The following is a 27,342-nucleotide window of genomic DNA, read 5'->3' on the forward strand; positions in this document are numbered from 1 at the left end:
AAAGTAGATGGGAACCTGGAGTGATAAGGGCAGCTCTGAATATGTGCATCTTTCTTCTTACAAAGGCCTCTGGGGCTTGGTAAACAATGCAGGTATTGCTAGTCCTGGATGTCCCAACCAATGGCTGACCAAGGATGATTTTGCAAAAATGATCAATGTCAACCTGCTTGGACTGATTGACGTGACGCTGCACCTGCTGCCCCTGGTGAGACAAGCCAAAGGGAGGGTGGTCAACGTGGCCAGTGTGATGGGAAGACTGGCCTGCGCTGGAGGAGGTTATTCCCCTTCCAAATTTGGTGTGGAAGCCTTCTCTGACAGTTTGAGGTAAAATATCAGCTCTTTAACTTATTCTTCTCCTTGTTTACTTGGCATGGCTATGTTGTCTCTTATTTTGGAGTATGTTTAAGGCCTTCTTTCAAAATGAAAATAATGCCTTTATACTGTTAGTTTTACCCTACCCAGTGCCTGTTTACCCTACCCTGTGCCTGTTTGCATTCTCTTCCCCTCCTTATTGTTTTATTATGATTTTATTAGAATGTAAGCCTATGCAGCAGGGTCTTGCTATTTACTGTTTTACTCTGTACAGCACCATGTACATTGATGGTGCTATATAAATAAATAAGAATAAGAATAAGAATCAAACATAATTTAGAGAAATTTTGACTACAGTGTTAAAAAATGATTATGTACATCAAGATTATGCTTCAGTTTTGAAACTGTATCTCCTAATAGTCATGTAAAATATTGGTCGTAGGATAAGTACATCAACTTTTCTTTTACAAAATAACTCTTAAGAACTTTCTATATCAAATTATCTGTTTCTAGCCTCATCAGAATTAGCCGCAAAAGCTTTCTGTATCAAAATGCCTTAATTAAAATCTGACCCTCAAATTTAGGTGAATTAATACCTAGAATGAATACCTAGAATACCTAGTTATCCTCTCTGATAACTGTCCTACTCTTATTTTGGGTGATTTCAATATTCATGTGGATGACCCTCAAGATGCTGCAGCTCTACGATTTCGCTCATTATCTTCCTCTTATGATCTTAAGCTTTGGTCTGATGCACCCACACATTCCCTTGGACACTGTCTGGATCTTGTTCTCACTCGGAATTGCTCTGTGTTGGACTTTTCTACTGCTCACTTTCCGTTGTCAGATCATCACCTAGTTTCTTTCAATATTACTCATAATCCTCCTCCTTCACGTCCCGCTTCTCGCTCTTGTCGCAACTTGCAATCTATCAATTATGAGGCTTTTTCTCAGTCTCTAGCCTCCTCCCTTCCTTCTGTCTTTTCGGCTGTCTCCTTGGACTCAGCTGTCTCCTCCTTTAATTCCTCCTTATCTTCAACTCTTGATAATCTTGCTCCATCTACAACTCGGATAGTTCGCCCTTCTCAACCCCAACCGTGGCTCACCTCTTTCCTCCGCTACCTTCGCTCTTGTTCCCGGGCAGCTGAACGCCTTTGGCGTAAGACCAGGGACAGGGCGGACTTTGTCCATTACAAATTTGTACTCTCCTCTTTCTCTTCTGCCATTTCATTGGCCAAACAGCAGTACTACTCAACGCTGATCCAGTCAAATGCTAGGCATCCTCAGCGGCTCTTTGCGTCCTTCAATTCTCTTCTGAAGCCTAATCCGCCATCTCTCCCCGCCTCTCTGTCTGCTAATAACTTTGCCTCTTTTTTCAATGCTAAAATCCAAACTATCCGCTCTGATCTGGCCAGCTCTGCTCCTCTTCCAGTTCCTGTTCCTCATCTGTCAGTTCCTCCTGCAAATTTCTCTGCGTTTCCTTCGGTCTCAGCGGATGAACTGTCTACAATACTGCGCTCTTTGAAGCCTTCCACTTGTTCTCGTGATCCGATTCCTTCTCGTGTCTTTATTAATCTTATTCCTGCTATCCTCCCTTCCTTGCTTCATATTATTAATCTTTCTCTGTCCTCTGGTTCATTTCCTTCTGCTTTTAAACATGCTACAGTCTCTCCCATTCTCAAGAAACCTACTCTTGATAGGCTATCTCTGTCTAACTACCGACCCGTCTCTTTGTTGCCGTTTGTTTCAAAGATCCTGGAGCGGGCGGTCTACTCTCGCTGTCTTGACTTTCTTTCTAGTAACTCTGCTTTGGATCCACTTCAATCTGGATTCCGTCCTCTGCATTCCACCGAAACAGCCCTTACTAAGATCACCAATGATCTCCTTACTGCCAAGTCTAAAGGCCATTATTCCGTTCTTATTCTCCTTGATCTAACTGCAGCCTTTGACATAGTTGATCATGATCTTCTCTTAGATTCCCTTCATGACCTTGGATTTTGTGGCTCTGTCTATAACTGGTTTGCCTCCTATCTAGCGGGTCGCTCTTTCAGCGTGTTGGCTAATGGCAGCTCGTCTTCCTCCTTTCCCCTTTCAGTAGGGGTTCCGCAAGGTTCGGTGCTTGGCCCGTTGTTGTTGTTTCCCTTATACATGTTGCCCTTGGGCAAGCTTATTCAATCTCATGGCCTCCAATATCATCTGTACGCCGATGATACACAACTATATCTGTCATCTCCGGAACTTTCTCCTGATGTTCACGATCGTATCTCGGCATGTCTTTCAGATATCTCAGCTTGGCTGCTTCATCGTCGTTTGAAACTCAATATGGCAAAGACTGAATTGCTTGTGTTTCCTCCTAAACCTTCTCCTCATCTCTCATTCTCTCTTACTGTCAATGATGTTACGCTTACTCCGGTCAAGGACGCTCGTAGCCTTGGCTTTATATTTGACTCCTCGCTCTCCTTTATTCCTCATATTGAGGCAGTAGCTAAATCTTGTCGATTTTTCCTGTATAATATTGCCAGGATTCGATCATTTTTGTCTGTCTCTTCCGCCAAGACGCTTGTTCATGCACTGGTTATTTCACGGTTGGACTACTGCAACCTTCTTCTCACTGGCCTTCCTTCTTCTCACATCAGTCCATTGGTTTCTGTTCACCACTCTGCCGCAAAGATCATCTTCTTGGCTCGCCGCTCTGACCATGTTACTCCGCTTCTGAAATCTCTTCATTGGCTTCCAATTCACTTCAGAATCCAATATAAACTTCTCCTGTTAATCTTCAAAGCTTTTCACGGTCTAGCTCCTTCCTATCTCTCCTCTCTCATCTCACACTATTGCCCCGCTCGTGCTCTTCGCTCCTCTGATGCTATGTTTCTCACCTGCCCAAGGGCCTCTACTTCCCTTGCTCGGCTCCGTCCATTTTCTTCTGCTGCCCCTTACACCTGGAACGCTCTTCCAGAACATTTGAGAACTACAAGTTCAATCGCAGCTTTTAAAGCTCAACTAAAAACTTTTCTTTTTCCTAAAGCTTTTAAAACTTGATCTTGTTCTGACTTTTATACTGCCTGTTTGGTGCATTCTCTTCCTCTCCTTATTGTTTTATTATGATTTTATTAGAATGTAAGCCTATGCGGCATGGTCTTGCTATTTATTGTTTTACTCTGTACAGCACCATGTACATTGATGGTGCTATATAAATAAATAATAATAATAATAACAATGTCAAAAGATTCCTTAGAAGTGGGTGTAAGTCTCATTAGAATGTGTGCGAGTTTGTACACGGGTCTAATGAGAGCACATCACGTAACTGATCTGGTGTAGAATGTGGGCAGACACGTGTCTGTTCATACACACATTATTATTATTTATTTATTTATTTATTCATTTATTTATTTATTTATTTATATAGCACCATCAATTACCTACCCTGTGCCTGCTTACCTACCCTGTGCCTGTTTGCATTCTCTTCCCCTCCTTATTGTTTTACTATGATTTTATTAGATTGTAAGCCTATGCGGCAGAGTCTTGCTATTTACTGTTTTACTCTGTACAACACCATGTACATTGATGGTGCTATATAAAATAATAATAATAATAATAATAATAATAATAATAATAATAATAATAATAATAATAATAATAGAAGAATTAATCAGATCTCCCCCTTGAACCCTTCTAGATTAAATATTGTTTCTTTTCATTTTGTGATCTGATTCTTCTAAATTTTCTTCTGAACTGCATCCTTGTTCTCATTCTCCGCACTTCATACTACAACATATGTCACTTTGGATTCGAAGTCTAGTAATGTTGTTGCTTATTTCAACTTGCTTCTCTTGTATAGTTTCCACTTTCTTTGAATATTAAAGTAGACGTTCTTTGCTTTCTTCAGAAACAGTCATGAATTTATTTAATCTAACTAATCTAGTACTATCTCCTTTGTTTTATACAGCTCATCACTAACAGACCAATCTTAGGCCTTAGCTAGACCTAAGAATTATCCAAGGCAAACGGAGGGGTCGTCCCTGCCTGCTCCTGGGATCTCCTGTGTGTCATTTGGATGCAGAGGGATTATCCTGGGACGATCCCGCAATATAGGCCTGGTCTAGCTATGGCCTTAGATGGTGGAGGAGAAACATCTCCACTTGTCTGTTGCTTGCTTAGGCCAGAGTAGAAGGGGTCTTTTTCTCCCAACATTTTTTTTTAATTTCCCCTCCCACTGAACCCAAAGGAAAGAAGATTAGCTTCCAGCTCTAGGCAGGCATAGGTGTGGGGCTATGGCCTGAGGCATGGAGGAATGAGAGGGTTTGGGATCCAAGCTCCCCAACATGCCTCTGGCATGCCTTATATATTTAGGAAGCTTTAGGCTACCCTTTGGCTACCTATAGCTAATGAATATGCCAAGAATTGTTTGTTGTGTTCAGTTCTGGTTTTCTGCTTTGTACTATGACAATTTAGTAATGGGGAAAACATTGAATCCATTTTCACTTTTATTATAAATATACACTTCTTCCAATAAATTTTAACCTCTGCAGTATAAAATATAACCTAAGGTAAGAAACAATAGTTCCTAAAACATTTCAAGGTCTTACTAGTTCAAAAATAATGTGTTTTTTCTCCATCTGAAGTCATACCCAGTTCTTTTATTAAAGCTGAACAGTTTATAAGTTCACAAGGGCAAGGCAAGGCAAGGCTCTAGATGCTAAAGTGCCATGCTGGATCAGAACAAAAGTCCATAAGCAGGATAGCACCCTCCCACCCAGGTTCCCCAGCAACTGGTGCACATAGGCATGCTGCTCTGATGTTAGAGGTTGCAGATAGCCATCAGGACTAGTAGCCAATTGATAGCTTTATCCTCCATGAGTTTGTCCAGTCCCCTTTTAAAGCCATCCAAATTGGTGGCCATCACTATATTATTACTGATGGCACCATTAATGATGTTAGGCATCAGCAGAATGAGGCTTACACATATCTTTTAAATAAGGAAAGATTAGTTGTCGGTCTATATTTTTGTTTTTGTTATCTCTTTTCTAAACATTAGATACATAGATCAGGTTATCAGGTTTATTCTCCTAATATAAAATGTGTTTTCCACTTGGCATTTTACCACAAGATAATATCATATATTCTGTTGAGGGAGGTGAATGGCACTATTCTCAGTAGCCTTTCCCAGCAATTCCAGAAAAGCTAAGCCAACTGTTTTCTCAAAATTGGTGTCACTTGGAAAGTCAATTTCCAAGTGTTTTGAAGTGCCATTTACTTTATTTTTTTACATTTTTAGAGCACCTTAGAGAGCATTACTGGCTAGTACTTGGGGTATAAATGTTTGAATTCATAAATAAAAATTAAAAACATTAATTGGGTGAAGTTAAAGGGAGATCTATCCTGCCACTTCTTCGAGAAGGATGCCTCCACATGATGAACTCATAGTATCTTGTTTTCACTCGTGCTCACTTTAGAAACCCTTTCTTTATGTTAGGAAATTATGAAAAGGAGGACCCTTCCATTTGCTTTGACAGAGCATCACTGAATTTGTATTAAGTTTCTGCATTATTACTGTGTTCTATAGGAAGGAATATTTCTTTTCTTTTCCCAATTCAGGCGTGAGCTCCTTCCTTTCAGAGTCCAAGTCAGCATTGTTGAGCCTGGAGTTTTCCTTACAGCTATTGTCCAAAAAATAGATGAGGACTTCAACACTCTGTGGAGCCGGGTGCCTTCTGACATCAGAGAGATCTATGGGAAGCAATATTTTGATGACTGTGAGTTAAATTTCCGGAAACTGTGTTTCAGACTGTACATGTGTGTCTAAAATTGAGAAGGCATGTCAAGAATCCTGACTCCCCCCGGAGATGCAGTGAAGTCCAGAGGCTGTCTATATGTGATGAAAGCCTCAGGGTGAGTGGGTCAATTATATGACGCAGAAGCCACCGTGCAGGCATCCCGGGACTTTTCCCCCAAAGCTCCGAAGCAAAAAACGTGGGGATTTACCTGGACTTTTTTGTCCGGAGTGTGGCGAGGATGGCGCATCACCATCTGTCGCCGCTGCTCCTGGGTCATGTCGGAGGCGTGGCCGAGCAGATGGTGACCCCTGATTGGTCCGTGTCCGCCCAGGTGAGCCAAATGGCCTCTGGAATGCCCCAGCGCTGCCACCATGGGGAGGAGAGTCTCCCTTTTGCTGGAGGGAAGGTTCACTAGGCCCTTGTCTATATGAGGGGAAAGCCCCGGAGTGGCTCCGCAGTTGCGGCACATTGTTTATATTACACTGCAGCCATTGCGGAACCATCCCAGGGCTCTCCTTCAAAGATCTGAAATTAAAAGGTCGGGGTCTTACCCCGACTTTCTCCTCTTCCAGCGAGGTGACGGCCCATCCCCAGTCTATCAGCATCTGCCAATTTTGCGTTGGAGGCGTTTCCCGGCCAATAGCAACCCCTGATTGGTCACTGGAAAACCTCCAGTGCAGCTGACTGCTCCCTCTCGCTCCTCCGCCTTACCTCATATTGTGGATCTCGCTCACTGGTGCCTTCCTGTAAGTGCCAACGAGTGCCCTGGCAAGGTGAGGGGCGTCAGCACCACACTGGGGGCCACGGAAGGGAGGGGCAGGGTTGCTGCTTCTCCAGCCCTCTGTGTAGTGGGGGGGTCCCTGGTGGGTGGATCAGTCCGTGTCCTCCCACTAGGCCAACGCCAGGCTGGGGATGCTGCCTTATCCAGGCCGGGGAGCATGTCACCTTGCTGATCTGCCTGGTAAAGAGCCTTGTGGCGCACACTGGTCCGTAGCGGACTACAGTCCACCCCATCCTCCGCCACATGTGCGCCCCTTGTCGTGGGGACTACCTGGCAGGAGCACAAGTGTGGGATAGTGGGGGCTCGAGGTGCTGAGGTGCTCTTGTATAGACACGCCCCAAGAAAAAGCCAGGGATGGACGGTAGCAGCAGCGGCTCCCCCCCACCATCATCCATATAAACCTCGTGCTCATTCCTTTGCATGGAGATAATGGGACAAGACCCCAGAGGAGTGAAAGTGCAGGGTATGTGGGGAATGCGGGGCCAACTCAACGCCATGAAGATACCCTCCTAGTGGCCAAAGGATATAATGACACTCGTAATGGACGATCCTGTTTGAAATGTCAGTGTTGGTTTCGGATGTCTTTGCTTCAGCTCCCAAAATATTCAGGCTGCTTCCTATGTTCCTATGCAGGACTAACTTTTCCTTTTCATCATATTCCTCACACATAGTTCGGAAATCATTTCAACTCTTATGGAAGTCAGGCAGCAAGGACCTCCGCCTGGTCACTGACTGCATAGAACATGCCCTGACGTCCTGCTATCCTCGCACTCGATACTCTCCAGGCTGGGATGCAAAGCTCTTCTACATTCCTGTCTCGTACTTGCCAACCGCAGTGGCAGACTATGTGCTCGCCTGCTTTGGGATCAAGCCGGCACAGGCAGTGTAGATTATTTTGCTATGCTTTATGGTTTTAATTGTGAACTGCCCAGGAGAGCCTTAGCTATTGGGCAGTATAAAAATGTAATAAATAGATCTTAAAAGATTTAACACGGTGGTTCACAAAGTGGGCGGTACTGCCCCCCTGGGGGCGGTGGGATTGCATAGGGGGGTGTTAAGAGGCAAAGGGACAACAGGGGGCGCTAACAGGCAAAGGGGTGGCAGGGGGGCGCTCAAGGTGGTCTCTCTAGAAGGTCCTAAAACCCAGGGACCGAGCAGGAAAGAGCGGCAAATTCAGCTGCTCTCCCCACACCGCTCCTGCTCAGGAAGGACTTTCTCACTCATGCAGGCTCGCTACCCCGGCACATTAATAGCTAATCACATGAGGCTGGAGAATGCTATTAATCATTTTAATTTCCGATACTGCAGTATGGGGTGCTCTCCCCATGGTATGCAAGATGGAGGCACCCAGAACAAAGGAATCTCAGTCCATTTATAAGCCCTGACTAAAGGAGAGTGTTAGTGAAGAATTTTATTGCACCTTAGACTTAGGCTGAGACTGCTGCGTTTTATGGATTTTATGTATGTATTTTATTGTAAATTGGGGTTTTTAATATTATTGTGATGATGTTTTCTGTTGTGCTGGTCTATGACCGAAATAAACAAACTATGACTATAGTATGACCCTGCCTAAATATAGAAGAGCCTTTACATTACTCTTGGATGGAAGATTCCAGGGAATTCCAGTCCAAGATCGACTTTGTCCCTGCAATAATGGGGAAGTAGAAACTAGGGGTGTGCACGGACGCCCCGCTCCGCTTCTCTTCCAGATCCGCGATTTGCGGATCAGGCCGCTTTGCTCCGCCCCCGCTCCGCTTATGTCCGCTCCGCTCCGCTGCGGAGCTCCAGATCCGGATCGGAGCTCCGTTCCCCCCCCCCATAGGCTTGCATTAAGCTAAAAAAGTATACAACGTTTTTTCTGTGAAAGTTAGAAACCTCAAGTTTGGCACTATGACACCTCATGAAGGTATACAAACGCACGCCAAGACTCAAGGCAATCCCATCATCCCCTGAATTTTGGGGAATTTATGAAAATCCAACACCCCATTCACACCCCTTTCGATAGCTCCGTCAATTTGCACGTTAGAAACTTCAAACTCGCCACCATGATAGCTTATCCAGGGATACACACGCACGCCCAGACTCAAGGCAGTCCCATCATCCCCTGAATTTTGGGGAATTTATGAAAATCCAACACCCCATTCACACCCCTTTCGATAGCTCCGTCAATTTGCACGTTAGAAACCTCAAACTCACCTCCATGACAGGTTAACCAGGGATACACATGCACGCCCAGACTCAAGGCAGTCCCATCATCCCCTGATTTTGGGGGAATTTATGAAAATCCAACACCCCCATTCACACCCCTTTTGATAGCTCCGTCAATTTGCACGTTAGAAAGTTACCTCAAACTCAGCACCATGACAGCTTATCCAGGGATACACACGCACGCCAAGACTCAAGGCAGTCGCATCATCCCCTGATTTTTGGGGAATTTATGAAAATCGGGCACCCCATTTGCAGACGTGGACTGTTCTCTGACATTTGGACAGATAAAAAAAAGGGAAGTGAGCACACTCACTGATGCCATCTAGACCCACAATCATGCCAAGGTACAAGGCAATCCAAGCATCCCCTGTTTTTTGGTGGGGCTTAAACCTGCAGACATCTCAATGGGGCCATTTCAAAGGAAATCCCAACATGCCATGAATTGGGGAGTAGAGATAAACCTATGAATCTTCTTCCACACTTGAAAAATGGATTTGGAACTTCCAAAAGTCTAATTGAGCGCAGGAAGGACTTCTCCCCTGAGTCAAAGCCAGACACACACAACATCCCTGAGAGGCGGGCAGGGGAGGAGGGAGGGAAGGCAGGCAGGCAGCAGACATTTCTGGGGGCATAAGGAAGTGAGCCAAGGATAAGCCAGTAATGCAAATAAAATGGAATAAATAAATAAATAAATAAATAAATAAACGAAGGAGGGGTGGAATTAAAAGCAGCAGTGTTGCTGAATAAACAACAAGAAGAACTTTTTTAAAAAGGCTATATCTGTCTTTTACCAGTAATAGGGGGACGTGCCCAGGGGAGGGGGAAGCAGCGGCCAATTTGACTGGTCCTAGTGACCAGTCTTTTAAGAAGCAATGCTGTCAGTTCAACTCATGAAAGCCATTGCTCCACCACGAGAGCTCTACTAAGGAGTAAAGCTCTCACTTCAACTCATGATAGGCATTGCTTTACTCTCTTTGGAGGGCTCTGATAGCCCTCCAAGTATTATTATTATTATTATTATTATTATTATTATTATTATTATTATTTATTTATTTATTTATATAGCACCATCAATGTACATGGTGCTGTACAGAGTAAAACAGTAAATAGCAAGGCCCTGCCGCATAGGCTTACAATCTAATAAAATCATAGTAAAACAATAAGGAGGGGAAGAGAATGCCAACAGGCACAGGGTAGGGTAAGCAGGCACAGGGTAGGGTAAAACTAACAGTATAGAGTCCGCACAACATCAAGTTTTAAAAGCTTTAGGAAAAAGAAAAGTTTTTAGTTGAGCTTTAAAAGCTGCGATTGAACTTGTAGTTCTCAAATGTTCTGGAAGAACGTTCCAGGCGTAAGGGGCAGCAGAAGAAAATGGACGAAGCCGAGCAAGGGAAGTAGAGGCCCTTGGGCAGGCGAGAAACATGGCATCAGAGGAGCGAAGAGCACGAGCAGGGCAATAGTGTGAGATGAGAGAGGAGAGATAGGAAGGAGAGAGGAGAGTGGGGGCACATCCACATGGGATGCCCTAGGGGAGCTCATCCCCTTGCACCACATCTTTTCAGTTGTTCCCCAAAGTTAGGGTGGGTAGCAGTGCTCTCTTATTATTGGCTTAGTAGTATATGATTTCAGGTTGTGTTGGTGCATTTGGTGGGGCTACTGTTTTAAAAAACACTGGGAAAAGTCCATTCAGACTAAGAAAGAGAAGTTCCCAGAATCCCAAGTTACCCGTTTTGCCTATCCCCTCCTCCAACTTTGGGATCATGTGATCATGACCGGGAGTTGACTCTGCCCCTCAGCCCTTCGGAAAAGGTATTTTTCCGGCCGGTTTTTTAAAAAATTCTAGCACACGAACCGCACCACGCAGAGAGCTGAGAGTAGGCTCAAAATGACCCCCATCCATGACTCTCTAAGCACAAGAATTTTCAGAAAGATAGCTTCAAAAACAACACAGTTATCCCCTTTTCTTTTCCACAATGCAATCCTATGGGCGAAATGTTTCAAGATGGCGATCGGATCGAACCGCGGAAACAGGAGCGCTCCGAAAATGGGCGCTTCTCTTCGCCTTGCTTCTAGGGGTCCGTGGTCCGCTTCTACTCCGCCTCTGGGCAAGGCGGAGCAGGCCAATTCGCTCCTGCTTCTATGCTTCTAATCGGAGCGGAGCACATGCCTAGTAGAAACAGTGGGCCATGTACTTCTACATTGCTCTTTCTATCAGGATTTATGCAGGGATCTTATTTTTCCCATTTTATATAATTATCCTGGTAGGACTGACAGTTTTTATATTTCTTTGCTTCTCTCCGATAAGATACCACATATTATGAATAAAGTGACCAAATTCCATGCAATTGTTAACTTGCCGTAATCTTTTAACCATCAATTGCAGCCTCTGATTGTGTGATACAATTTCTTAGGCTGAGACTGCCACGTTTTATGGATTTTATGTATGTATTTTATTGTATATTGGGGTTTTTAATATTATTGTGATGATATTTTTTGTTGTGCTGGTCTATTACCGAAATAAACAAACTTTGAGTTCTCCTTCTTATTAAACTACCATAGATGTGCACAGGAGAAACACATATTAGTGACCATAAAGGATAAAAAGAGGGTAAGAAACCTTACCCAACTTTCTCCCTCTCTCCCCTCTTGAGGCACCCAAACTATGATGAGAAGTAACTTTACATATTAGCTTATTTTTTATAATTTATTCTTCTACTACAATTCAAGTTTTAAAAGAAGTCTGAATTTTTAGGGAGAACTAGGGCAAGGAAAGAAAGGGTAGAGATATTAGAGACAGTAGAGATACTGAAGCAGGGATACAAAAACCACAGTGGGGAGTCAGGGAGCTCTGCAAGGCATAGACTAGAAACAAGGCATGTAGAGAAAAAGAAACATGTTGAGCTAGACAACAGAGGGACATGCACAGTGTAAAGAGAGAAAATACTGACCACCAGAGTTTTGTTTACTCCGAGGTATAAAAGGTGACCGCACCCTGATCCTATTGTCCGGTCTGCTACATGCTTCCGCATGCAGCTGAATAAATCTATGTTTTGCCTCCACGTTTGCCTGCTGGCTGATTCCTTGGGGCTTCAATCGGCTTTGCCCACAGGAGAAAATTGAGAGGTCATCTGTGCAGTCACACATATGGGCTCTGCGCCTGCGCGGGGCCAGGTTCGGAAACTTCTCTAGCTGAAAGTCTTTTAGGCGGGAACCCCTCCCCCACCGTCCACTGAGCATGCTCAGGGGCTCCCGCCTAATCCCCTCAGTTCCTGAAACCGCCTAAACAGTCTCACTGAGGTGAACCACCAGGTAATCAAAAAATGACACCATAGTGGGGACGGTGGGAGGGTTGTGTGACTGCACAGATGACCACTCAAAGAACTACAGTTACAGGTAAGCAACCTGTCTTTCTTCTTCGTGGTCTCTGTGCATCACACATATGGGCGAATAACAAGCTGACTACCCAGAGGTGGGTGGTGTCAGGTGATGGATGAAAATTCAACGGATTGCCGATAAGACGGCACGTCCAAAGGCACAGTCTCTACGCGCTCTGATGTCCAGACGGTAGTGACTGGCAAAAGTCAGAGGTGTCGACCAGGTATCCGCTTTGCAAAGGTCCGGTATGGCAATACCTCTTTCAAAAGCTGTAGCAGTGGCCCCTCCTCTGGTGGAGTGAGAGCGCACTTTCCCCTTCAGCGGGGGGCCAGCAAGTTCATAGGCTAATTTAATAGTCTGAAAAACCCAAGCAGATATTCTCTGCGGAGATGCTTAGAGTCCCTTTTGTTTGACCCATAACAAACAAAAAATCTTAGGGATCTCCGGAGAGTCACTGTTCTGTCCAGCGTATGTAGTGTTGACTCAAGAAGAGTTGTCGGCGCAAGGAAAAAGCTTGGCAGAGTAAAATCCTGCCCAAGGTGAAAGGAGAAACAACCTTTGGAAGAAAGTTGGGTCCGGTCTAAGGACCACTTTGTCGGCATGAAAACCCGTATAAGGTGAGTCCATACGGAGTGCCGCTAACTCTGATGCACGTCTAGCAGATGTTATGGCAACAAGGAATACCACCTTAAAAGTCGGTAAACGCAAATCTGTCTTTGCCAACAGTTCGAAAGGCTTGGCAGACGGTGCTTTGAGCACCACGGAAAGGCTCCATTGCGGAACAAAGGAACGAAGGGGTGGAACTGTATCTTTCATCCCTTTCATAAAGCGCTTAACCAGTGGATGAGTGAAGACCAAACAGCCCTGAATCCATAAATGTGAGGCAGAATCGCTGCCAGATAAACTCTAAGTGAGGAAACTTAAGGCCTCTTTTAACAAGGAAAAAGGGAAAGTGAGGATGGTGGAAATAGGCTCTGAAAGGGGTTTCTCATTCCTGCTTAGTGCAAAGGAGGAGTAAGCTTCCCATTTGGTAGCATATGACTTTCTAGTCGCTTGTTTCTTAGCTGCTAGAATTATGTCCCATATATCAGGGGGTAAGGATTGACAGTCTAACATTGTGGTTTCTACTATGAGGTCCAGAAAGCTCAATAAATTGAGGATTAGTCCCACTGCCTTCGGTAGCATCCTCTTCTAAGATGCTACTAGAAGCAAGTTGTCTAAATATAGGTAGACTTTCACCCTGTGTAGGCAATGAACTGCCATATATTTTGCAAACATTCGGTGGACTGTGCTTAGGTCCATAGACGCACCCAAACTGGGACATATCGGTACCTATGATAAACCCAAGGTACCTCTGGCGAGTGTTCTGAATGGCTATATGGAAGTATGCATACTTATGTGTACGGGGCAAAACCTACTCCCTTCTTGAGGAGCAGCATTAAGAAAGACAGTGTGTCATCTGTAATTTGCTGGTTCCGATGCAGGAAACGAGATAAGCAATGAGATTGAACAATCCTTCACCATCGGATGGGAGGTCCTCAATCTAGTTCACAGAGTGAGACCTGCTAATCCTAGGTATGCATGCGAAGCGCCAGAGCGCGCGCCATCGCTCTCAACTCACAGTGAAGTGACGGGTCATGTTAAGTTGCTGACAAGAGGAAAAGTTGTTATCTGAACATCATAACTAGATAGTGTATGACTCTGGGGCCCAAAGCAGATGAATATGTTCTGAAAACTTCCCTTGGGGATAACTGAAATAATATAGAATTGGAACACGGGTGCATAAAGAAAAGCCCCATGTCCATTACTGCACTTTAAAGATTCTGCACTTTCCAATGTCAGAGCCATCAAAGAAGGGCCCTTCCAGGAATTTTTAACTGTCAGAAGCAGTGCTGGGAGGAAAAATATCGACACTGGAGTTGGCTTCTCAGTACATACAGCATGAGATACAAAATCCTGCACTTTATTTACCTAGTTATGTGTCTCAATGCCAAGCCTGGTCATCCTCAATGACCGGGAAATGGTATAAGTCCTCCAAAGGAGGTTCTGCCCTGTGTAGGTGATGCAGAAGAGAGCAATGTTGAGACCGACTGATAGTCCTCAAAGGATTGAAGGGAATCAGGTCTATTCTTATGCTCTAACTCATCTACCCCAAGTTGATCTCCTAATGTCCCATGGAATGGGGGTGGAATGGGGAAGAGCTAAGTAATTGTGCTGACGCATTGTGGCTGTAACAGCTGAGCCCTGTGTATCGGTCGCAATGACAGTGATCACGGTTGTACATATCCCCATCACGGTACTAAAGCCAGTATCCATGCTTGTATGGTATTCTCAGGAGACGTGGCCCATTTAACATTGTATGCCCTCCTCTTCCAAGGGGGGGGGAACCCCAAGAATGATGACATCAGACATCATGGTAATAAAACGCTCTCCATTGAAAGCAAAGCACTCAGAGCGTAGAGACTCTGGAATGGGGACCTTGAAATAGGTGGTTAGCTTGCAAGGTATACACTGCCTGATGTGGTGGACAGATGTCCATTGGCTTTGGAGGGGAGAGATATTACATCTCACCCTGTGACATTGAAGCTGCATGCGAGATGCCCTCTTGGTATCAAGAGTCTCAGCGTTTGTACCAAAGAGCTATTAACGTTATTGCCAGTTATGTTATTGTCATTTTCAGTACCAAAAATTTCAACCTTGGTACCAAAAAAACCAGTTATGTTCATTGCCAGTGTCAGCATAGAGAACTGCATTGTAGATGCTAGTTATGTAATTGCCACTGTTGGTATCGAGGGCTCCAGTCTGTACCGAAGAAGCTACATTGTTGCCAGTCTTGGCATTGAGGGATTCATTCTCAGTACCGAAGAAACTAGTTATATTGTTGCCAGACTCGGTACCGAGAGGCGCACTGAAGAAGCTAGTTATATTGTTTCTTGGTATTGAGAGCAGTCTAGGTACCGAGAGGTCACAGGCTAGGCACTGAAGAAGCTAGTTATATTGTTGCAAGTTTCGGTATCGAGAGGCTTCAGTGTACTGAAGAACCTAGTTATTATTACTACCAAGGAGGCCAGCCATGGGGACTCTAACAGTAGTGGTTAGATCTGGCTTCCATCGAACGGCAGATCCTCTATGCGGGTGCGTGCCTGCTGGGACAGCCCTGCGGACCTCAGCTACGCATGCCTTCGTAGCACAATGGAAACTACCATGGCTTTGAGGCGCAGTCCGTAGCGTGGCGTGCTGTATTAAGCTATTGTCGAGAAAGTCTCATAGCCTCAATACAAAAACATCTGCCAGTTCCCTTTGGTCATCTGGCAAGAATCCAGAGAGAGATGTAATATTCCCCCATAAAAAGAGCTTACGTTTTGCCATTGTGGCTTGGTAATTATGCACACGAAGGGATAAAGCTGTAGAAGAGTATACTCTTCTCCCCAGGCCGTGCAACCTACGGCCTTCTTTGTCCACTGGTGCATTATTTGTATGTAAATAGGAACGGGACAATTTAGTCCTGCATCTTATAAATATATGTTGTCTAGCCTCCTCGACGTTGTGGCATAGAGGAGGGCAGCTTCCATGATTGTTGTGCTGTGCGCAGCAGCACAGGCAAATATGGAATAGCCACTGGGGTTGATGACCCACAGTATACATCATCGTAAACTGGGTCATTAAATTTCTCTATAGGTTGGGATATTTGAGCCCCTAGGGACCTTGCCATTCTTTGTACCTTATCAGTAAAGTGTGCTAAGTCCTCTGAAGGGGACACCACGTCTGCAGTGACCACGAAGTCATCTGGTGGTGATGTATCTTGTGAGGAGTCCGATTGGTAATCCTCCTCCGATGGAACATCCAGTCCCATGTCTGATGTAGGCAATGTTTGCAATGCTTCCGATGGTACCGAAGCGGTTGGTACTGCGGTTTGCGTTGGTTGCGGAGCGCGCCTCGGTACCGATGGTAGAGGCGGCGGTGGCATGGCCAAGACATCCTCTGGGAGGGATGGAGGGAAGATCGCTTTGGAGGGTGGTTGGCGGAAACGCGGGTACGGCTCGTGTTGCCGTTCCTACGGATACTGATAATAGTAATCTTGGTGCCTTCTGTGTCTCCAATCCTCGTAATAATACGGAGGATACTAGGGAGGTTGCCAATCAGCGTAATAGTCCCACATTCTTGGAGGGGACAGATGTCGCTCGTCATAGGTCATATATTGAGGACCTGAATGAGCTAAAGCCGGTGAACGACCCCGGTCGTACCTGTAAGGAGGCGTATGTCAGTATCGATAGCCTTCGGTATCGACCGGCGGTTGCTGGTGAGGCGTGTGTCAGTATCGATAGCCTTCGGTATCGACCGGCGTTTGCTGGGGCACTTGTCGGTACTGACGTCCATCGGTATCGATGGGCTGTGGTTCCTCTCGGTACCTAGGGGAACTGGGACCCCAATCAGGTACGGTATTATCCAGTGAGGAACCTCTAATTTTGCCTTCCGAAATCGATGCTCTTACGCTGGGATCATCTGTCGGTACCGTGATGATCTGCAGCGGAGAAAGTATTGGTGAGCCGATACCGTGCCCTGCCTGGGATGGAGAATTCGATACCGGTGGTGCGGATGGTGTCACCTATCTCAGTATCAAAAATGGTCTCGGTAGCGATAGCCTCGGTATTGGGCTTATCGGTTCCGGAGGAGACCTTTGCAATGAAAGGCTCGACATCGGGCTCCTGTGCCCTGTCGGATGCCTCGGTACCGAAGTGCTTGGTACTGGACTCCTTCTTCCCATTTTTCGTCTTAAGTTTGCTCTTTTCTTTCTGGGGTTGTCAGTCCCAGAATGCTCTCTCACTCTCTTAGAAATCTTCTTTGCCACCTTTGTTGATGCGGACTGAGAGGAGGAAGGGGGAACCGATAAGGCTTTACTCCGCGCGGGAGGAGGTTGGGGCATAGACTCCATTATAATAGGAGATTTGGAGCGTCGAGATCCTCTTGGTACCTCCACTGCCTCCAACGCCTTTTTTCAGAACAACGCCCGAAGGCGGTCTGATCGGTTTTTTCTCGCTTGCCTCGAGAATTTTAGACAAAACACACAAGATTCCACAATGTGTGTCCCCCAAGCAAAGCAAACAAAGGGAATGTCTGTCAGTTAGCGTGATCTTCAGCCCGCAAACGGGGCACTTCTTGAAGAGGCCTTGATGTGCCATAAGCCACAAGGCTAACTAACAACAAACGAATTCTTCTATATATATATATATATATATATATATATATATATATATATATATATTAACTAAATAGAAAAGATTAGAAAACTGGAGAGAAAAGACAAGAAGGAAAATAGAATATTTTCAGCTGAGGTAAAGTATACCACACACGAGAAGTCTCCACAAGCTGTTGACCCTACAGGCGGTTGAAGAGAACTGAGGGGATTAGGCGGGAACCCCTGAGCATGCTCAGTGGATGGTGGGGGAGGGTTCCCGCCTAAAAGACTTTCAGCTAGAGAAGTTTCCGAAGCTGGCCCTGCGCAGGCGCAGAGCCTATATGTGTGATGCACAGAGACCACGAAGAAGAAGAACATGTTTTCTAACAATTTGGTGCCATGACTTGGATTACTCTCCTGTGCAGGGTCTTTGCTGATCTAACTTGTTGAGGGAATCTTGGACGGGAAGTGGCCAGACTGAGTTCAGTCTTCTCCTCCAATTGATTGGCGACAGGCGACAGCTTTGACACCTGAAAGGCAGAGGAAGCGAGAGCCTAATTAAAAGCACCGAGAGTGGATGCAAATAGTGGCAGTAAGCAGTCGGACATGACCGGGAGGGAAAGTGAGATCCTGATTTGGGTAAGTGTTATGCACACTTTGTAGGGGAACTCTGCGGAACAGTGGCTGAGTGCCTTGAGTGTGTGAGACGCTACTTGTGTGGCAAAGTGAGAGTGGAGTCCCGATTTGCATTTCTAGTCCTCCGCGAGGAGCCTAGTCAGAGACGGACTAAGTGAAATGAACTGTTGAAAGACACCACTGCTGTCATGGGCAGGTCCCAATCCCAAAGAAGAAGGATCTAAGACCCCCTTAGGATGTGTGTTGCGCAACTTTGAGAAATACAATGTGAACCGCTCAGAGAGCTCCAGCTATTGGGCGGTATAGAAATGTAATAAATAAAATAAATAAAATAAAATAAAAATACAAAAGGAGTTATGGAACTAAGATGACTAAGGATAGATTAGTATTATTGTGTCAAAAGAAGTGGCCAGTTCTTTGCCCTAAATGGCCAAAGGAGGGCTCCTTTGAAAATGTCTGTAGTGTTAAACTGTCTAAAGATGAATTGATTATGTTTTGTGATTGCGAATAGCCAATTTTGATGACGTCACAGCCTGCCCCCTCTTGGTTTTTAAAATGTAAAATGCAAAGGTGTAAAATGATAATACAGAAACGGTTTAAAGAGTTAAAGTCCTGTGTTTTACCCGAGAGTGAAACCTTTGCACACACACCCTTGTCCAACCCTTACTACGACCATCTGCAAGAAGCTCAAGCCGCTGGCGGAAGAGCGCTCCCAGCAGGGCGTCGCCTGCAGTCACTAAGAGAAGCCCCCCCCCCTTTGACTCCGATCAAGAGGAGGGAGCATTTGCCCCATCATGAGTAATCCGTGAAACGGGCTTGCGAACTGATGTGGGAGAAAGCATATTTGCTTACTCTCCCTTCTCCATGTCAGATCTGTATAATTGGAAGAATCAGAACCCCTCATTTAGCGAAGACCCAGAGAAGTTGACAAGTCTGTTCGAATCTATAAGAGCTGGCAGAGGCTCAGCGGATGCCGCTCGAGTGATTCAGCTCATGCCCCAGGCAGATCCCAGCAGGGGAACCGGACAGTTTAAAATAGTGTTTTTGTAAACCAGTGAACTTGTCTAAAGTTTTTGAAATCAAACAAGAAAAAAACTGAGAGCCCTTCCGGGTTTTTTTGGAACGGCTGACAAAAACTTTTAAAGCGTATTCTGACATGGATCCCTCAGATGATGCCAACCAAAGAGTGATAGTGAACCTGTTCATAGAGAAGACACAGCCAGATATTAGAAAGTAACTACAGAAGCATCAGTGAAATTTTAGAAATTGTTCAAGTTATGTTTGACAAGAGAGATAGGAGTCATTGCCAGCAGCAGCAATTGTAGAGAGAAGAAATAAAAAGAGGGGGAGATATCCCCCACCTTGTGAGAGAGGTGGAAGTAAGAGAAAAAGATTCAACAAGTGGATGTTATGCGCTCTCTGCTGACCAAAGTTAGAAACACTCGCTTGCTTGTCCTGTTACTGGGCTGTAACATTTTAACTAAATTGCAGACCCAGATTTGTTCTCTTGAAAATGGGCAACTTGAAGTTGTCATTCCTAAGCAGCAAGGAAGTAATTATCAGAAGGCCCTCCTTTTACAGAACTTGTTCCCCTATGAGAGAAGATAATGAAGAATTATTGCTAGACACTGTGAATCAAGACATTTGAACTGAAAATGGGAGGCACAGTTGGTTCACTGTTCTAGATCTAAGGGATGCCTTTGTCTCCATCCCTTTGGATGAGGAAGGTCAACAACTGTTTGCCTTTGAGTGGGATGACCCCTGCACAGGGGAAAAGACTCAACTAGCCCGGTGTGTATTGCCTCAAAAGTTCAAACCCTCGAGCCCTGAGGGTGTTTTTAGGCCTAACAGGCTTCTGTCGATTATGGATACCTCAGTATGGAGAAGTTTGCCAAGCCCCTTTATGAAAGCCTCCAAGAGGAGAGAATAAAGGAATAAAAATAGACAAAAGAAATGAATAAAGCTTTTCTGACTCTTAAAGCTGCTCTTGTAAGTCCACCTGCTTTGGCTTTACCAGATCCACGTAAGCCCTTCCGACTCTATGTTCATGAGCGGAAAGGAGTGGCATCAGGAGTGTTGTGCCAGAAATGTGGCCCCTCCTGGAGACCAATAGAATATTATTCTAAAGTTTTGGATCCAGTAGCCAAAGGCTCAGAAAATGACTTTGGGAGCACCCACGGAAGTATGGGTCCCTCATAGAGTCCCCCAGATCCTGGAATATGGAAGAAGTACGAAGTTCTTGAATCCAGCTCGACATTCTAGATATGAGATTGCTCTTCTCCTGAATGAGAACCTGACTTTTACGCCATGTCCCTCATTTAATTTGGCAGCCTTCCTGCCTGTTGATGAATAAGCTAAAGAGAGAATAGAGCATAATTGTCTAGAAGTACATGATCTAGACACTAAGTCTAGGCAGGACCTTGAAGATGAGCCCTTGAGTGATAAAGAAGATGTGTCTGTAGACGGCTCAAGTTATGTAAAAGTAAGAAACAATGACAAAAATCAGTATAGAAACTAGTTTAAAATGGGTAGATGCTTTGCCTATAGCACTATCCAAAGTTAGAAGGATGCCTCGGAAAAATTCGAAAGTGTCTCCCTTTGAATTGATGTTTGGGTTTCCCCCAAGGGTTATATACCCCAGAAGGGGGGAAGTAAAATGGGAATTGAGAGATCAAATGTTGAAAGAGCAATTGACTGCCCTACAGTATACTCTTTTGCAGCTCCGTGCATATACTGTGCCCCAGCAACGAGTTCCATTGGACGCGCCCATCCATCCCTTCCAGCCCGGAGACGAGGTTCCAAATCGGAGCTCCGCAATGGAGGGGAGTGGCGCCAGGTAAGGCCAGGAGAGAAGGGCGGGGGGTTTACTGGGCCCTGCTGCCATCGCTGCCCGTGCAGCAACGGCGGCAGAGCCCGGTAAGGGACCAAGGGAGAGGGGGGCCTTACCTGCCTCCGTCCATGGTCCGTCACCGTCTTCAATTGAGCCCGCGGTTCAACCAGGAAGTCAACCAGGAAGACTTCCTGGTTGAACCGCGGGCTCAATTGAAGACGCCGACGGACCGCGGACGGAGGCAGGTAAGGGAGAGGAAGCCGGGGGGGGTTACCGGGCCCTGCCGCTGTCGCCGCATGGGTGACAGCGACAGTGGCAGGGCCCGGTAAACCCCACTTACCTTTCCGGCGGAGCTCCGGATCGAGGCGAAGGATCCGCCTTCACCTCGATCCTCTTCACCACACTCCACCGGCCCCCCAATCCTCTTCGCCTCCGCCTTAAGAGCAGGCGAAGCCCCCCGCTCCACTCCTGCTTCTCCGGTCCGATTAGAAGCGGAGCACATCCCTATTAAAAAGTACAGAGGACCTCTGCCTCCTCCTGTAACCCAGGCACAGGGGGACACAGGTTCGAAGAAACCCTTGCTCCTTGGCGCACCAGAAGCCGCCTTGGACACGAGAGAAGAATCCAACAAGGAGCCACAATTGCCTGTATGTTAAAAGTCACAACACTTAGGCAAGGCCCGAATAAAAATAGCTAAATACACATAGCTAATGTCTGAACAGGACCAGAAAGAAGTGGTAGCTGTTCTGTTGTTAATTAGAATTAGAGTAGCAGCATTTATATTGTGGTAGTATCAACTACTTCAGTGAAAAATGAAGTATCTATGGGTATTTAGAATGATAACAATAAGGTGGGCCATATCCATTTTGGGTCCATCCGGGGGGGGGGGGGGAAACAAAGAACCAGTGGGCAGAGTTGGCTGAAGATGTAGCTAAAGCCTGGAATAAAACCAAGTGCCTTGTGTGTACATTGCCTCCCTTTGATGCCACTGGAGGAATGCCATTTTTGCCAATACCCCTGAACGCCACCGGGGCTTGGACTGACGTAGGCTTTACCGAGGCTGAATTAACAGCCTGGGCCCCCCTGTGTCATGGATCTCAAGGTATCCGGGTGGTGCCTACTCAAGGGTATCTATGTATAAAGCAAACCCTATCAGCAGGGACCGGTTACAACATATCACACGTGGGAAAATCAATGTGTGAAGAAACATGGGAGATTAAAGTTGTAAATTTATATGGGAAATGGATATGTGGAAATGAAAGTGAAGTCAGCTTTGGAAAATGTTTGTGCTCAAAAGGGCTGTCCAATCCCTGGAAGAAAATTTGGAATGTTTCTAGTAGCACAGGATGGAATGGTACTCACTGTGACTATAACAGAAACTTAATAGGGCTCCCTAAGAAATATAGCTTGACTATTCAAGTACTTGAAAAACGCAGATATATAGATTATGGGCCTAATTTTCTTTGGTGGATATGTGGAAAGTATGCATATAAAAACCTTTCCTGGGGATAGAGTGGAAGCTGTTATTTAGGAACCTTGATACCCCCATGTGGATAGCTGAAGAGCCCAAAATAGGGCGTAAGAAAAGAGAAATTGAGAAAATTGCAGGGGGATCAGGTCAGTCATGGCATAGCACAAATGACTGGCCCCCTGAGAGAATCATCGAGCACTATGGCTCCGCTTCATGGAATAAGCATGAGCTTATAGCTGGAGCTCGAGGACCTGTCTATAATTTAAATCGCATAATTCAGTTACAAGCCGTTGTAGAAATTGTAACAAACAGAACTGCACAAGCCTTGAGACAAATAGCCCAACAATTAGATGAAAGCCGAAATGCCATCCTTCAATTAAAACTAGGGCTTGACTATGTATTGGCAAAGGAAGGTGGCTTATGTAAGGCTATGAATTGGACTGGCCCAGGACAATGTTGCTTCAATATTTCTGACAATAGGGCTCTATCCCAGGGCAAGGGAGGGATCATCCCTCCCTGATCCCGGGATCCCCTGTGCATTATGTGGATGCATAGGAACAATCCCGGGGTTTGCCGGGATAAAGCCCCATCTAGCTAAGGCCTGAGAAACAGGCTTAGCCTGGATTGTGCCTCCCTTTTGGGAGAAGAAGAGTCCACTTATCTTCTTGAACATGTTTTCCCTTGAGACTATTTTCAGCTATCTTTCCCCCAGCCAGTTTCTCTGAGCAAGGCACCTGGCTCCTGAGCAGCTTGCTGTAGTTTTCACCCCTATATGATTTTGCTCACTGGTGAAGATTGGGCTTCACAACACTTTTCATTTTAAAATATTTTCTTCACTCTCTACCTGGATTACTTATTCTTACTTCTTCTATACTCTGGGTTCTTGGAAAAATACCTTTCAACCTTCCTCTGGATCCATGAAAGACTGGTCTTCAGTTCTCTCCTTGGGATAGGTAGCTGTTAATTCTTTTTAATCCTCTCTCTCTCTCACACACACACACACACACACTACTCCATTCTTCTTTTTTCTAAAAGTTTGGACCATGCTACTACTGATGCCTTATCTGACATGCCCGGTGATCAGTCATGGTGCTGTGCAATGCCACAAATTGTGCATGCTTACAACTTACCCTCTTTCAGTCCTAAATCTGGATTAGGAGGATGGAATGCCTGGGGATCAGTATCACTACAAGGTGAGACTGAATTACATTGGAATTCAATTAGCTTTTATTCTGGGTTTTCAGTTGCATCATCATCATCATCATCTGTCATCATAAATGAAACAAACAAAAATAATCACTGAACACCACACAGAGATTTCCATAAGCAGGCATGCTGCAAGATTTGCCAGGTTGCTTTTCAATACAAGGGCCCTTGGGGGAGCTAGGGGTGGCGACAGCCGACAGAAAGCTCTGGCGTGGGCTGGTCCATGAAGTCACGAAGAGTCGGAAGCGACTGAACGAATAAACAACAACAAAACATAAAGGGGTTGTGAAGAGCTCCAAAGGGATCTCTCCAAACAGAGAGTGGGCATCCAAATGGCAGGTGCGGTTCAATGTAAGCAAGTGTGAGGTGATGCATGTTGCGGGGTGGGGGGGAGCCCAACTTCAAGTATAACCTAATGGGATCTGAGCTGGCGGTGACTAAACAAGAAAGAGATCTTGGGATTGTGGTGGAATCGCGTGGAGCCGGGTCAACCCGCAGCAATGGGCCACACGTTCTTCAGCTCAGCCCGAGACCGCGGGGAAAATGGGCCGAAAGTGTAGGGCTCTATCCCAGGGCAAGGGAGGGATCATCCCTCCCTGATCCCGGGATCACCTGTGCATTATATGGATGCACAGGGACCATCCCGGGGTTTGCCGGGATAAAGCCCCATCTAGCTAAAGCCTGAGAAGCAGGCTCAGCCTGGTTTGTGCCTCCCTTTTGGGAGCAGAAGAGTCCACTTGTCTTCTTGAACATGTTTTCCCTTGGCTTTGAGACTATTTTTGGCTATCTTTCCCCAAGCCAGTTTCTCTGAGCAAGGCACCTGGCTCCTGAGCAGCTTGCTGTAGTTTTCACCCCTATATGATTTTGCTCACTGGTGAAGATTGGGCTTCACAACACTTTTCATTTTAAAATATTTTCTTCACTCTCTACCTGGATTACTTATTCTTACTTCTTCTATACTCTGGGTTCTTCGAAAAATCTCTTTCAACCTTCCTCTGGATCCATGAAAGACTGGTCTACAGCTCTCTCCCTGGGATAGGTAGCTGTTAATTCTCTTTAATCCCCTCACAAACACACACTACTCCATTCTTCTTTTTTCTAAAAGTTTGGACCATACTACTACTGATGCCTTATCTGACATGCCCGGTGATCAGTCATGGTGCTGTGCAATGCCACAAATTGTGCATGCTTACAACTTACCCTCTTTCAGTCCTAAATCCGGATTAGGAGGATGGAATGCCTGGGGATCAGTATCACTACAAGGTGAGACTGAATTACATTGGAATTCAATTAGCCTTTAATTCTGGGTTTTCAGTTGCATCATTATCATCTGTCATCATAAATGAAACAAACAAAAATAATCACTGAACACCACACAGAGATCTCCATAAGCAGGCATGCTGCAAGATTTGCCAGGTTGCTTTTCAATACAAGGGCCCTTCCTACACGTAAGGATTATCCCTGGCAAATGGACGGATCGTCCCGGCCTGCTCCCAGGATCCCCTGTGTGTCGTTTGCATGAACAGGGATGATCCCAGGATGATCCCTGGAACAAAGGCAGGTGTAGAAACGGCTAAGGTGTTTTGTTGCAATAGAATGTGTTTGAAGACTGAAATGAAAATATTTGTCCTCTACCACATTGAGATTTCCACCAGCATCTACTGCAGGAGCAACCTGTGGCTGCCTTGGATCATAAGATGCTTGGTGAAGATAAAACAGTTTTGGTGATATGGGGTTATCGTTTGAAAGAACTGGTAGATGGAAGCCTTAAACACCCTCCTCCAGCACACTACTTGTTTCAACTGTCATCTTCCCAATATCACTTCACCCCAGAAAAAAATGTGTGGGCTCAGTTTTGTGAGCTAAGTTGTTTAACTTCTTATTCTCCATAAGTCTCTGTGAGCATCTTTTAGAAGGAAAAACACACTGTTTTACAAAAATTCTTCAATTTTTTAGTTAGCAATCAATTTCTGCTCAAAATCATTATGTTCCCCACTCCCACACTATTAAGTTGCGCTTTTTCTTGGTGCGTGTTAATAATCTTTGAAACAGTTCCCCTTTCCCCCAAACTTTCTTTCACATTTCTCACCATTACGGGCAGCAGCATCAGTCATAATGTTGATAGGAAATACTGCTACATGTACTGCCATTATTAGCAGCAGTACCACTCTCAACCTGGCTACATTAAAGGAGACACCCATGTCTCACATGTCAACTCACCCAGTAAAGGTATGGGGCAACTCACAGAATAAAGGTGTGAGCTACCTCACAGAGGATTACTCTAGCAATACAGTAAGGCTGAGGTGTGTCATAAGGCAATACAGAGCCAGGACAATGTGGACCATCTTTGCTGGTCACAGGCACTCTCAGGGCCTTCCTAGACGAGGCCTTAGCGCGCCTTCTGACCCGGCTTTCCTGCTGTGCGTCCAGATGACGCACAGGGGAATCCGGAGACAGGCCGCGCTGAGGCCTGGTCTTGCGCGCCATAAGCCTATGCGCTTATGGCGCGCTTTTTCCCCAGCTCCGGCCTCAGGCCCGGGCTGGGGAAAGTGTGGAGACTTCCGCGGCTTTTCGCGGCTCCTCGCTTACTCGCGAGGAGCTGCGAAAAGCCGCAGACCTGGCACAGCGCTCATAGGAGCGCTGTGCCCATCGGCGGGGGGGCGAAGGATGGCAGGGGCAAGGATGGGAGGGTGGGTGGCACGGGGGGAGGGCGGGTGTGATCGCGCCGCTGCCGCCCGAGCAAGCAGGCGAGTGGCGCTTGCCCGGGCAATGCCGCCCCATCCCAGGCATTGCCCGGGCAAGCGCCGCTCGGCTGCTTGCTCGGGCGGCGGCGGCGCGATCGCACCCACCCTCCCCCCGTGCCACCCACCCTCCCATCCTTCCCCCCCCCCCCGGTTTTAAAAAAATAAGTCAAAAAGCCACTTACCGTCTCCGGAGTCTTCGGGCCAAACGCGGCCCCTTTAAACAAAAAACAAAAAAATGGTGGACGACGCAGGGCTTCCGTCCTCCCTGCGTCTCCGCCGTCTGGGAGCCTGGGGGAGGCACGCTAACGGTAGCGCACCTCGGCCCCGCCTCCCTGCCGGCGTAAGGCGGCAGGTCTAGCAAGGCCCTCAATCTCCCAATCTGGATTTGGGACTGAAAGACCCAGGAACATTGTGGGTTCATGGAGAATAAGTTGTAAACTAGCACAGTTTGTGACATTGCACTGAATATATTAAGTATCTGCATGATTAGTATGGTTCAGTAGGAAGGGATGTTTGTTTTCTGTTTCCATTTCAGGCATGAGCTCCTTCCTAAATTCCAATTTAATTTAGTATTCCCTTGTAGTGATACTGATCCTAGGCATTCCATCCTCCCAATCTGGATTTAGGACTGAAAGACCCAGGAAAAGCGTGGGTGCATGGAGGGTAAGTTGTAAGCATGCACAATTTGTGACATTGCACAGCACCATGACTGATCACGGGGCAGCTCACCAGGGTCCACAGATCAGAATCTTTACTGAGCCCAAGTTCAATTAAACTCAGGTAATTCCTCAGACAAGGGCCAGTCAACTAGAGTAACTGCCTCTTCTTC

General features: G+C 45.9%; 1 protein-coding gene across 2 annotated transcripts in view; it reads left to right on the forward strand.

Moving 5' to 3' along the window:
• Positions 1–7,756, forward strand: part of LOC134394364 (retinol dehydrogenase 7-like) — a 260,477-nt gene extending 252,721 nt beyond the window's left edge. For both annotated transcript variants that reach the window (XM_063119756.1, XM_063119757.1), the window contains exons 3-5: positions 66–324; positions 5,908–6,065; positions 7,539–7,756. In XM_063119756.1, the coding sequence (XP_062975826.1) occupies positions 66–324; positions 5,908–6,065; positions 7,539–7,756 (635 nt within the window). The remainder of the gene's footprint in view (positions 1–65; positions 325–5,907; positions 6,066–7,538) is intronic.
• Positions 7,757–27,342: the final 19,586 nt, after the last annotated feature.

This window comes from Elgaria multicarinata, chromosome 3 (assembly GCF_023053635.1).
Source record: "Elgaria multicarinata webbii isolate HBS135686 ecotype San Diego chromosome 3, rElgMul1.1.pri, whole genome shotgun sequence".
NCBI lineage: Eukaryota > Metazoa > Chordata > Lepidosauria > Squamata > Anguidae > Elgaria > Elgaria multicarinata.